The sequence below is a fragment of the Xiphophorus maculatus genome, chromosome 10 (assembly GCF_002775205.1).
Source record: "Xiphophorus maculatus strain JP 163 A chromosome 10, X_maculatus-5.0-male, whole genome shotgun sequence".
In the NCBI taxonomy this organism is placed as follows: domain Eukaryota; kingdom Metazoa; phylum Chordata; class Actinopteri; order Cyprinodontiformes; family Poeciliidae; genus Xiphophorus; species Xiphophorus maculatus.
The window spans coordinates 15,901,660-15,914,548 of NC_036452.1; the positions used below are offsets into that span (position 1 = coordinate 15,901,660).

The 12,889-nt window shown below is 38.2% G+C and overlaps 2 protein-coding genes across 2 annotated transcripts in view; one reads left to right on the forward strand and one right to left on the reverse strand.

Moving 5' to 3' along the window:
* The first annotated feature begins 3,275 nt into the window (after window positions 1–3,275).
* Window positions 3,276–6,487, forward strand: armc7 (armadillo repeat containing 7). Its single transcript, XM_005805425.2, has 3 exons — window positions 3,276–3,792; window positions 4,432–4,575; window positions 5,575–6,487. Exons 1-3 carry the CDS (start codon window positions 3,714–3,716, stop codon window positions 5,916–5,918), a joined length of 567 nt encoding a protein of 188 aa, XP_005805482.1. The 5' UTR covers window positions 3,276–3,713; the 3' UTR covers window positions 5,919–6,487.
* Window positions 6,488–9,273: 2,786 nt separating this feature from the next.
* The window catches only part of LOC102237186 (acyl-CoA synthetase family member 2, mitochondrial), a 30,651-nt gene continuing 27,035 nt past the window's right edge, over window positions 9,274–12,889 (reverse strand). Inside the window, exons 11-16 of the mRNA XM_005805424.3 lie at window positions 12,605–12,712; window positions 12,327–12,478; window positions 12,071–12,212; window positions 11,327–11,437; window positions 11,173–11,241; window positions 9,274–10,095 (exon numbers count right to left, since the gene is read on the reverse strand). Coding sequence (XP_005805481.1) covers window positions 10,048–10,095; window positions 11,173–11,241; window positions 11,327–11,437; window positions 12,071–12,212; window positions 12,327–12,478; window positions 12,605–12,712 — 630 coding nt within the window. The 3' untranslated portion in view covers window positions 9,274–10,047. The remainder of the gene's footprint in view (window positions 10,096–11,172; window positions 11,242–11,326; window positions 11,438–12,070; window positions 12,213–12,326; window positions 12,479–12,604; window positions 12,713–12,889) is intronic.

Here is a 12,889-nt window from a genome sequence, read left to right on the forward strand (position 1 = left end):
CGACTTCACTGCATTTTATTGTTAAGGAATTGTATTTATTGGGCAAATACAAGTTAAAAATTATTTTTTAAATTAAATTATTTGCCTCATAAGTCCACATTTGCATTCAAAAATAATTAGATTTTAGTTTTTAGAAGATCCACATTCCTGTATATTTTTTATTGGTCTGATGCATCATTCAAATTTTCTGAAAAACAACATTCAGGGTTTTAATAAGCTATAAACATCAAAATTAACAGAAATGAAAACTTGAAATATATTACTTCTGTGCACAATTAATTCCTCTAGAATAGTATCATGAAAAACTACATCATGTTCCAAATTTGCTCTCATATTAAGCCCTTTAACACTTCATAATTGGCCATTTTCACACAATGAAAACTGCTTTCAGGTAACAAGCCCATTTCTTGAACAGGGTTTGCCGTTGCATTTATATGAAACAGTACATGAAAATAAAAACACAACAAAGATAATAAGAATTTAGCTCACAACTTTCACTCACACAGCTCTTTAAGTTGCATGTTCTGCCCTCTGCTGGACAAACAACATTCTCTTCAGATGGTTTAGAAACACATGGAGTTGGTACATGGAGAGCAGTTTGACTTCTTTCACTATTTGAAGGCAACAAATCAATCTGTGCACACAGGCTGGGTGCAAAATCTAGAAAAGCCCTTTTTTTATTCTCTTCTCTCTGAAAAGTGGATGCTTACAGAGTCTGCTGATCTGCTCGGCGTCGGCCGACTTCATTAACAAGGCGAAGAGAGCCCAGAAGTGTCTGTTTTGTTCAGTCACGCCCCGCCTTGCTTCTTCTTCTCTGCCAGCTCCTCCATCTGCTTCTGTCGCCTCTCCATGACCTCCATCCTCTTGGACTCGTTGCGTGCTCGCTCCTGGGCCCGGATAACATCCACATCCTTGAAGAACTTATGTCTGTATGGCAGAAGAAACAGAAATCTCACTAGGACAGATTTCTACAGCTATTATGATAACAAAAGTAAAACCCAGCAGGGAAATTGTGAATATTCTTTAAATCAACAGCTTCCCATTTATCACCACCCTTCAGGAATAGTTCAGCGATTTACATGGAAGACATCAACCTAACCGGAGATTAACTTTGTAAGTCTAGTTGAGCATTTGCAGGATCTCAAAATGATATTTTAAATAACAGATCTGGTGATTCTTTCGCAATAGTCGCACAAATAACAAATGTTTATTTTTTGTCATATTTGTGATTTCTCATGATTTCTAGTTTTTATAAGCATGTGTCATGCTAAAACCGGCCGTTCTCCTTTTGTACTACAGCAGTCAGGATATAAAAACAGCATTAAATATATTTATCAAAGCTTCCTGCTGTGAGTGGTCATCATTTATCAATATTAGCAGCCGAGGTGATGTCACACCTCGTGAGAGAACAGAGTGGCAAAGTTTTATACATATTTTTATGGGTAATATTTAAACTAGCTTCACAATCTTTTGTGAATCTAGTTAACACAATTAAGCATTTAGCACTTAACCAACAGCAATCTCTGTTTTTTTCTAAAACTTTATTTTAACTCCACTTGTTGGAAAAATTACACTTTCCTTTTAAATTATTTCTTATGTCTCGGTGCTTCCTCTAAATCAATTTTAAACACATTACTGGCAGTACTAATAGCCCCCAATAACTATTTCCATATCATAGAGCTTGGTCAGTGTGTCCTGCTAGTGATTCGCAGGGTGAGTTCAGTGATCAGAAAAAGATTGGATTTTTAAGCTTTTGACCAGCCGGTCACCTGTCAGGACCATACAAGCTAGAATTCATCAGATGCAAGTCACTTGCTATTTTCCTTCTGAAAAGACTCCAAACCCAGCAAAAAACACGCAGCACAGACAGATTTGAAAGGATATAAACCAACACAGAGTCCCAGATTCACAGCTACAATTTAGTGTTTCACTGCCTAAGGTCTGACTTCTTCACAGCGATTCATATTAAAAATACACTACACCTCTGAACATTTCTCTCTAAACTTTTACCAAACGGTGGAAGTTGATCGCAGTTTATTTAAAAAATGTTAGACAGTTTGTAATAAGTTAACTGATTAATTAAAGTGTAACACTTAGACCCCACCACCAGTAGGTGATTGTGCAAGAGCATCTGATTTGAATGCTATTTTTGCAATAAAGAAGAACAAACAAGCAGCATCAGTTATTATTCCTGAAGACAGGTTGAAACTGGGAGATGAATGTAAAAGAATGCTGGAAATGTAACTTTAAGAAATGCTTGTTTCATCACAAATATCCACTCTAAAGTTTCAAGTCAAGACATAGAAAACAATTTTCTTCTATGATTGTTTTTTGTGGTTAATTTCTACCTTGGTACTATCGTGATTCATGCAGTTAAAGCCGGAGAAAGATGCTGGTTCCTAGAAAGAAAAATCAAAACGTTTTGACCATGTGACTCAAATATTATGGTCCCAAAAAAGTTCAATAACTCTAAAAACGTTTTTCTGGTCAACTAAACAGTTTCCTTAACATTAATAGTTTAGTGCTCTGCAGTTTGTACTTTTAACAATCTTACAACATGACAGCAGCACAAACCTGCAGAGACAAAACTGAGGAATTACATAAAACTGAAAAATGTCTCATGTCAAAGGAACTAATAAGTGTAAGTTGTTATTCACATTGAAGGCAAGTTAACAGATTTTGACAATAAAAATAAACAATGGACCAAAAAGTAAACGAATAACAGAGAAGACTGCTGGTTGTTTATTTGGTTGTTTTTTCCTCTCAAGCACAGATCTCTGCGAGATTAAATGTGATCAGAACTTCACTATTTATAAATTAAGTTACGGTGAATAAACATGATTTTAGCAATCACGACAGACCTTCAAATTTCGGAATTGAAGTAAATGGTAAATTTATTTAACATTACTAAAGGCGCAAATAATAAATTACCTGTTTATGAAAAGAGTAGCGAGTCCAATCAGCACACTCCCGAACAGAATCGGTTTGGTGAAACGTTTTCCGGCGGACAGCTTGTGTTGCGTCATCATGGCGTGTTTGTGTCATTAACGAGGCTTATTGCCTGGAAATAAAACTCAAATTTTAAATCTACATCAGGTAGTTTTTCCTGTAGATGACCTTCCGAGTGTGGGCTGACACAACAGCACAGACTTACACACCTCCTTAGGTCTGGCGACAACTTCCGGTGTTGTGTCGCACTTTGCGTCCCAATTGTTATATGATTTTCTCCTCGGTTTTCTTCACGGCGTGTTGAAGCTACTCGTAAATCGTAGCTGAAATTTCAGAATAATAAGAAAACAGAAACATTTTATCCGAGAAGAGGCAGTAATTAGTTTACAACTTTCACTTTGCTCTTAAGCTTTGAAACTATATTGGATTCTAAACTTAGAGCTACTCTGTAAAATCCGACTTTCCGAGGCAGAACTCTGTTCTCCGACACTGTTTCCAGATTCGAACTCTTATTTCCGATGTGCATAGAACGCAGCATTGAATTTGCTATTTGGGGCGCATTTTGGGGGGTGACCAGAATAGAAACAACACCTGGGAAACCCGGAACTGTTTTTCTACTTGTTCGTTTTGTCGGACACATTTCAGAGACGGACGACTGAAAACAACTCACATCAGTAAAGTAATGTGGTAAACCTGTGCTTGAAAACACATCAATCGGAGCCTGGCTTGCATAAAGCCACCAAAGTGGAGCCGGAAGCTGAAATATGAGCTCCACAGAAGCGCCGGAGCGGTTTGAATATTTACAATCTCTTGTCACTGAATTTCAGGACACGGACAGTGAAGGTGACGAATTTTAATTGATCTCTAATGACTTTTGTTTATGTAAAGCCTCTTCTTTTAGAGGCAAAATGTGTTATTTCTGGGGGGAAAATACGTTTTAATAGATAATTTTTACATTAATGGTTCCTGTTTGTGTGAGATTGGGTTGCAGAGGAAACCGATCTAGCAGGAAAACTCAGCAGTGGAATGGCTTAGATTAGATTAGATTAGATTAGATTAGATTAGATTAGATTAGATTTAATCTAATTTAAATCTAATTAGATTTAAATTAGAATATTCTAACATAAATTAGAATATGTTAGAATATGTTAGAACATATTCTAACGTTCATATGTTAGAATGGGATAGGTGGAACAATCTTGGACTAGAATTTAATTTATTATTGTGACTCATTTTAATGCAGCAGCTTATTTTTTATTCATTAAAATAATCGTAATTTTTTAAAAATAATTTTTGACAGGAAATTTGTAGAAAATGTCTACACTGCTTTGTGATTCATATTTTAGGGGGATATTACCAACAATTTGTCAGAATCTCACCAAGCTCTATCAACAAACAGCGCCTCCTGGTGGTGTAAATTAGAACAACACAATATAATCAGTGGTATTGATTTCATTTTTTGCCTTATTTTTCCTTTATTAGAGGCCAAAGAGCAAGTTCTGGCCAACCTCGCCAACTTTGCGTACGACCCAAAGAACCTGGAGTATCTGCGGGAGCTGCAGGTGCCTGACCTCTTCCTGGACATGCTGACCGAGGAGAACGAGAACTTTGTGGAGTTTGGGATGGGTAAGTGTTTAAGTTCAGTAAAAAAAAATATCATGACAATCATATATTAATATCTCTTTTTGAGATAGTTCAGAAATAGTGAATTATTGCCCTGGACTTCTGCACAGATGCTTAAATAAAGTGAAACTAGTAAGCAGTAGACAATATGAATATTTTATATCTATTCTTTAGTACTGCAATGCTTCCTAATGCTTTAGAAGAAATATTTTTAATCTCTCTTTTCCATCATTATGTGTTTTTACTTAATCAGTTTCAATTGATCCCTTTTATATCTCACATCTTTGCATGTTTATGTAGTCTTTCAGTTTCCAAATAAAGTAAAATAAATGCTGCAAATCATTTCCAGAGTAGAAAATATTAATATCATCAGCAAAAACGTACCAGTTTCAATGCTACAGGTACGTTGCACATGTGAACCACCTATAAAATCCCACAGTATACCTGGACTAAAATGTTGTGGTTTTTATGTTTGTTTTCTCTGAGTTATTTCTTTCTACTCCGGCCACAAGCTTCCTTAGGAGGAGAGATTGTGGCCAAATTAAAAGCTTCCTGGGGTTGACTTGGCATAGTTCTATGGATGCATTTTGATTAATCGTCACTATAACTGGAATTAGACTATCCAGTATTCCATCTATGATAAGACTGGATTGTGACTTATTGAATGAAATAGGTCTGATTGACTTGTATTGGTATGAATCTGATTCCTTGAGCGCTTCTGTAAATAAATTGGAACATCTGAAATATTTGTCATAACTTGTTGCTACACAAACAAAATGAACTGAACAAAAATCCAAAGATAACCTTCGGTCCGAACACTCATCCCTGTGGGATGCCACCAATGTTCATATAAAGAACGCAGCAATCGTTCAATTCACAAGCTCATGGCTGTTTAATAAATAACTTTACAGCCAAATTAAAGCTGCCTTTTTTTTTATTATCAGTACATCTGAGTCTTCTTGAACCGTGAGATTCACCTCACTGCCTCCTCTGTGCTCTCAGGGGGGCTGTGTAACCTCAGCATGGACCCTGACTGTAGAGAGGTCATCCTGCAGAGCGGCGGCATCAGCCTGGTCACAAACTGCCTGTCCAACCGGCGGGAAGAGACCGTCCTGTCGGCCGTCACCACCCTCATGAACCTTGCCACGCCCGCGACCCGTTCCCAGATCTCCGAGCCGGGAATCCTGCAGTGCATGCTGCGCTTCTCCCTGGCAGAGAGCCCCCGCCTGCGCAACCTGGCGGCCGTGTTCCTGCAGGACTGCTGCAGCGAGGAGCAGGTGAGGCAGGCCCAGCAGCAGATGGAGGGACGGCAGACTGCCGTTGGGATCCCGTTGCCCAAAGAATGAGGACTCAGTTTGGCTCTTTGTGCCTAAAACAAGCTTCCCTCTCCGAGGCGTTTCTGCGTGCTCGGGTTTTGTTTTTTTAGCCCCAGTGATGCAGTCCTGACGTGATGCTGTGGGAAAACGCTCCCTAGGCTTCTGGACGAGGGCGAGGTCAGGGTTGTCTCCCGGCCACTCTGGCTCCTTCACACCGACGTGGAAAAACCCCCAGAGAAACCCTGGTGTTTGTGTGCAGGGTGGAGCAGGAAAAGGACAAAAAGAGTTACCTCAAACTGCTGTGATCTGTCCACATGGTGTTTTCAGATTATTAATTTTCTAAGTGAAAGCCAAAATGAATGCTCTGGAGAAAGAATGACCTTTAAAGACAGAAAAAAGTAGAGACACACAAATCAGAGATCAGAATCATACAGTTGTGGTTTGATCAGTGGTCAGCAGATCAAAGAGAGAAAAATGTTTTCTTTTCTTCCTTCTCGTTAAATGCATCAAATCTAACAATTCTCAGTTTATTAATGCGTCAGGGATCAGCATATGCGATGCTGTTTTGGGGGTTCAATAAAGATCAAGCAACAGGGTAAGTGATGCATTCTTTCATTTTGTGTTTTCCAAACAAACAACCTGCTGAAAATGTATTTTCATGTTGTTTTTGAAATTGGTTTTAGCCAGGAACAGCGTGAGTTTTGTTGGGTTCAAGGGTTAATGAATGAAAGTTATACCGCTGGTCTACACATCCATGAGAAAAACTGCTGACGGTTAATATTCACAAGTGGAGTCACAAAATGTCAAAGAAGCACACATCTCACAAAATGAGGCATAAAACTATAAATTAGAAAGTTGAGTGGAAGGAAATGGATGCACAAGCAACAAATGATGTCATTTATTAAGAAGCAGAAATATGTTCCAGACCAGCAAACTGATAAAATTACTGCTCTAATAGAGGTGATCAGTCACACTAATTATTTCAGTTTTTCCACACTCAGTTTGGGTGTCACTTGTTTTTCAATAAGTAATGACAGCTTAAAATCTGTTGTGTGATTTTTATACACTTAAACTTAAGATTAAAATAATTTCAGAACATGATAAAAAACCATCTCGGCTATAAAACCTTAAATTGGAAAGCGGGTAAATGCATATTGCTTCAAAATTTAAATAAACTTATCAGTTGCGAAGAAGACAATTTTGTTATTGAGAAAAATAAATTGACAAATAGTTATTTATATATATGTATATACATAATTATGTATATTAACATGCATCTTGGACAAAACTTAGGAAATAAGTTTCAAGCATGAAATCTTGTCTGAACTGACTGGATGCTGGGATTTTACCTTATATTTTCCAAGTGATGTTAAAACCCTGCAAAAATCTTTGCTGGCCAGTTCAGCCAATCTTCCTTCCTCTTGGCTGTTTCTGTAAGAATAAAACATCCTGAAACATTTAATGAAACCTGAAATATGTCAAATAAAATAACAGAAAATAAAAGAAGGGAAACAGACCTTTAGGTTCCTTCTTAAAGAGTCAAAAGCCAACGTTTGTTTTAGGAGCTATTTCTGGGCCGAATCCTTCAGGCCTAGACAGCCGCCGACACCCGATCCTGCAGCCCGCACATGTCGTCCAGGCAGGAAATTCTTTACGGCTTTCAGCGTGTCTGCCATGTCGGCTCATTTTTTACATTTTTAATCAGAACGAACGGCATGTCGAGGGCCGGAGAGGCGTGCACCTGCCGCCGGGATGAAGAAAAACGCCTCCGTTCTTCCCGTAAAAGAGGAACACCCAGGTCTGGCTTCAATAAAGTTTATTTCAAGTTGAGATTAAAAAAATAATAATGATAATAATAAATGTAAGTTTTGTAGCTGCTGGGTAAAAACTGAGCAGACCAACAAGTTGTCCGCATACATCAGCCTCACAGGACGGTCAGAGCCAAATTGTTAAAAAGAAAATTAAATAACATTTTATGTTCCATCTTGATTCCTACGCTGCTTTCAACCTGGATCTGAGTCTGTACATGATAGGTTTATTTTAATTCCTATCAAGCAAAGTTTCGACCGGAGGCAATAATTGTCTTTTCTGCAGAAAGGAGGGAAGATCCGAGACGCGACGAATCGCTGTAAAACACTGTCTGGGATCAACTCTGCCAGATCTTTCTCTGCATTTGATTTTATTAGAAAATACAAGGAAGGAGGTTCGGCCTTCTCACATAGTCACACAAAGAATTTGACCAATGACCTTTTTCTACAGGGTGTTGTTGAGGAAAAATGATTATTTTTAGTGCTTAATACAGCTAATCTTACGGCATGCGTAAAAGGTATATTGAACATTCTTATTTTGAACAAATTTCTTTATTTTGAACAGGTTTGTGTTAAGGATTTAAAATTAAACCAGATTCAGACAAACAGGAACCAAATGCAGGTCTCTCAATGGGGTCTCCTGCTGTGTTGCCAGAGCACAGGAGGCCATAAAATTAGCATCTCCTGCAGGGCAGAATCACTGGAGCTTGGGGGAGAGAAGCCTGTTTTGTTCACAGAAGATCAAAAGTCTTCCAGAAACCAACATCTGGGATGGTGTGAAACTGAATACAACATAGAAGGTTGAAACCACTAACATTTAATTTCTAAGACATTTTTTATTAATACCATGTTTTTAACGAAGATTGTATTATCTAATTTTAGAACTACTAATCTAGTAAATGATGAATGTATTTGAAAATTGTACTATCTGTGACTATATCAGAATCAAATGGAAATTGTTTGAATGAAAATGTTTTGTTTAGTATTAGAAAATTGTTCAGGAATTATACCTCATTTTGTTCTGTTGATTTTATGTGTTATTTTTGGCAGGACTCAATCTTTTGAGGTGCTGACTGTAGAGGAGCAAAACTGGGGTTTGTAAAGATAACTTTTCCTTGAACCAAAATTACTGGATTTAAGTTTCTTCTGAGAATTTATGTAAGGAGAGATAACGGGAGAGACTCCGGATTTCACAGGCATCTGTGAAATCTTATCTCATGTTTCTCTCTACCCAAAATGACCGTAGAACCACAGGGGGTCAGGACGCAGCTGTTGGCTCTTTTGTTTTACCAGAGAGCAAATGGTTTTTGATCTTTGCCGTAAATTAGGGGGAGTTCCTAAGTTTCTCTGAGTGTCCAAGGTAGCTTCCAGTTGGCCGCCGAGAGCTACGCCTTAAGTGAATATATTAAAAAGAGAAGACACACCTTCAGTACAAGACTTCGTGTACAGGAGTAAAAAATTCAGAGAGCTGCCACTATTTTGTTTTTTCCATCGGCTCTCTCCAAAGACGCGTCTTTGTTTTGTTTTTTTGTTTGTCTTTGTCTTGTCTGTCTTTGTCTGTATAAGGTAAGGAATGCATATCTCTGTTCCTCTGCAGCTTTGTGTTGATTCATGCGTTGCTTTGTATGAGATTAAACTCTGTGATTCTGTGACGTCAACACGCAGTGTTGTTGTTTCCTTGTGGCCGCACGTCGCCCGCTGAGAGGACCCGGAAGTTTAAGGAAGAGAGAGCCAAACGTTTTGTCCAAAGTTAATTTGTAAATTATTCTTCCTTAACCGTGTCCTGAAACCTTCTGTGGACATGCCCTTAAAAGGGCATGGCTGACCACAACTAATCAGTTACAGATGGAGCTGATAACACCGGAATGTGCAAAGTCTCTAGCCTCCAGGCAAACATCCTACAAATGGTTAATAGTATTTCACAGAAGAAAAGAAGTCAAGTAACATCAGACAAAATAATAATATGAAAACATAACCTTTCAAATAAACTCACAAGTAAATGAACTTAGATAATTATTCTAACAGTACATCTTTGCAGAGTAAATTGTGTCCTTGTCGTAACGTTTTACAAAACAGATTAATGCCTTTTTCTTGTAAGAGCTTAAAGCAGCTGGATGAAGTTATTCATTCCCGACCCACTAATCACAGTAAAGATCCCTGCCCATCACTGGTCTGCTTTCGGATTACACTGTCTGCCGGAGATGCTTCTCCAGACATTTTATCTTGTTCTGATGGCCGGTTGGCTTAATCCAAATTGTAGTTTATGCTATACGATTCATATACAGTTTATGAAGTGGAAACCGTAATTGAATTCTCTCCGTTCACGACAGAAGTCTGTCATTTCCTCTGCTTCAGTTCAGCTGCTTCTCGACCTCCTCACGTAGCTTTTGCTTCTGGATCTGAGTAAAAAAAATAAAAAACAGATAAATGAATAAATGAGGAAACGATTTTTAAGTCTGCAAACTGCTCAAGAAATATGGCTGCAAAATGTGAAATTTCCCAGGTTTGCTCGACCTCTGGATCCCAGTAGAGTAGAATATCATCCTGAAGTTTTTTTCTTTCAAAAAGTAAAGATCACAGATTTATTTCACGCACAGCGATATGTTTTGAGTTTTATTTTCTACAATTATTGATGTTTCTGGCTCAAATCTTTCCTGTCATTGTCCTCTGTCACATTAAGCCTCAATCTGTGGTCTGTCCATCTCTTTCTAAAGAAGCTATGACTCAAAGATACTGATGGCTAAGAAAATTAGAAAATTACATTGCAAACCCATTAGAAAAATAGATTTAGACAACACAAATATTATCTTGCGTGGTACAATTCTGTATCCAATGACATTGACAAAGTTTAGTGGAAGAAAAAAGTGTAGTTGAAAAGATGTATAAACAAGAGGGATGAGTTCAGAATCAAAAGGATAAATATGAGTTATTTTTGAAGAGCAGTCGTGTTTCACATTTTAAATAACGTTTTGAGAAACCCATGGAGTCAATTTAATTGAAAATAATATTTTGACACACCAATATATATATAAAAAAATTGGGTGTATGTTTTCCAAAACTCCCTCTTTCAGAATAAAAACCTAGTGACTGATTTTTCCACTAAAGTGCATTTTTTAATTTGTCATCCAAAAATATATGTAAAAAAATCATACAATATATAGAAGCATACATAATAAAGACTGCAGGCATCTTTTCTAACTTCAGCTTCAGATGTGAGAACATGAAACCGTCACGTTGCCTTTTCTTCCCTGTGCGGTTGGACTTAATGGCTCTCAAAGGAGTCCTAAGTTTAGGGTTTGGATTAATCTGACTGTATAATGAGGCCAGAGGGACACTGAGTGCGTGCAGACGGGCTTCATGGCTGAGCTTCTAAATCTGGATCTGTTTTTACTCTGGCTGCAACATGTTTGTAATTAACCACAAAATGAAAGCTCTGGATTTGGGAAAAGAAAAAAAAAATCCCATAAAAACATCACCTTTCCAGTAATGGTGAGTGGGAAGCTGGTCATAAAGAGGACGTAGCGAGGAATCTTGAAGTGGGCGATCTGGAAGTAGTAAAAACCAGGAGATGTTGAGCAGAGCAGCTCCGGCAGAGGAAGGAGAGCAGAAATGAAAACGAAATGAAGCCACCTGTCCTTTGCAGTACGCTTTGATCTCCTCTGCTGTGCACTCCTGGCCGTCCACCAGTTTGATGCAGGCACAGACCTCTTCACCCATTCGAGGATCTTTGACTCCAACCACCTAGCAGCCAGGACACAAATTAAATAAATACTGAGCGTTATCGTTCATCAGTGTGTGGAGTTGAATGTTGAAAATGAACGAGAATAGAAGCACAAAACTAAACTAAAGTTGTTAAAGTGGCTGATCTACAGTAGATTTGTAATGTTAATTATCTTCATGTGACGGTTAAGAGAAATAAAGAGAAATAAAAAGATATGGAAGTTTTGGAGTACGCTGCAAGTGTAAGCATTAACGTTCGTAATACAAATCCAGATTTAACAATGACTAAAGCAAACTATAATGAAACCAAGAAGAATTTTTGAAGAAAAGCAGATGGACAATAATTATAGGTTTTTGTTGGCAAAAAACTAAAATTATTGTTTATCTGCCTTTTTCTAGCAAGAAGATGTTATAAAGAGGAACAGCTCTGGAAAGAGCTTTGACAGATATACAAGTTTTTATAAAAAAAAAAACATTTTAACAATTTTTTTATGAATCAGAGACTGTCAAAGTATTGAACATTATTTTGTTTCAAGGAAAGAAGAATAATAACAATGGTTTCCAGCATCATCCAAAATTTATTCTGATATCTATGTAGAATCTGTTCTGTAGTTGCTGTTTGTGGCCACAGATGGCGCCGTTACCCCCACACACCTGTGCCTCCTTCACTTTGGGATGCGTGTGCAGAAACTGTTCGATCTCTGCCGGGTAAATGTTCTCTCCTCCTCGGATGAGCATGTCTTTAATCCTGCCGTCGATCTTGCAGTAGCCGTAAGCGTCCAAGCTGCCGATGTCTCTGGAGGGAAGAACGCCAAGGAAACCGACAAACAAAACCTGCTTTTAATAAAAAGTTTTAAAATGATGGTTTGCATGTGATTATTTTGACACTGCCAGATATCTTAGCACTCACCCAGTTCTGTACCAGCCTTCTTTAGTAATGCACTCCTGTGTTTTAGCCTGTTCGGACCAGTACTCCAGCATCACACAGAATCCTCGGACCATTATCTCCCCTTTCATCCCCAGAGGCATAATCTGGCCAGTTGTAGGGTTTACTATTTTAGCCTGAGGGGAAACAGACACACACTCTTTGTTTTAAAAACCTCTACAATCTGAAAACAAATTCTCACCTCACAGAAAAATAACCCCACGTGTGTTTTTTTAATTTATTTGAGAAGCGTGTTGGTGTACCTCCGTGTGGTCTATGATGTAGCCAACCGTCTCAGACTTCCTCTCCATGTTGTCCAGGGGACAGCCGAGGAACGTCACTGGGCTGTTCTCCGTGGTGCCGTATCCTATCTGTCAACGACAAAAACACCAGAAGAAGAAAGCAGAAAGATGAGTCAGTGGAGAAGGAGAGTTCAGGATTAAATAAAGCTGTTTGTTTTTTTTAAATCAGTGTCTATAAAGAGTTTCTGTTTTGATTGTCTGCAGAGTTTTGTTTGTTTCTCTCAGCCAACCAAACCAGAGATCCAT

Coding starts and splice junctions, on each gene's coding strand:
- armc7 (XM_005805425.2), top strand. CDS start 3,714: ATGAGCTCCACAGAAGCGCCGGAGCGGTTTGAATATTTACAATCTCTT. Junction 3,793..4,431: donor TCAGGACACGGACAGTGAAG/GTGACGAATTTT, acceptor TTCCTTTATTAG/AGGCCAAAGAGCAAGTTCTG. Junction 4,576..5,574: donor CTTTGTGGAGTTTGGGATGG/GTAAGTGTTTAA, acceptor CTGTGCTCTCAG/GGGGGCTGTGTAACCTCAGC.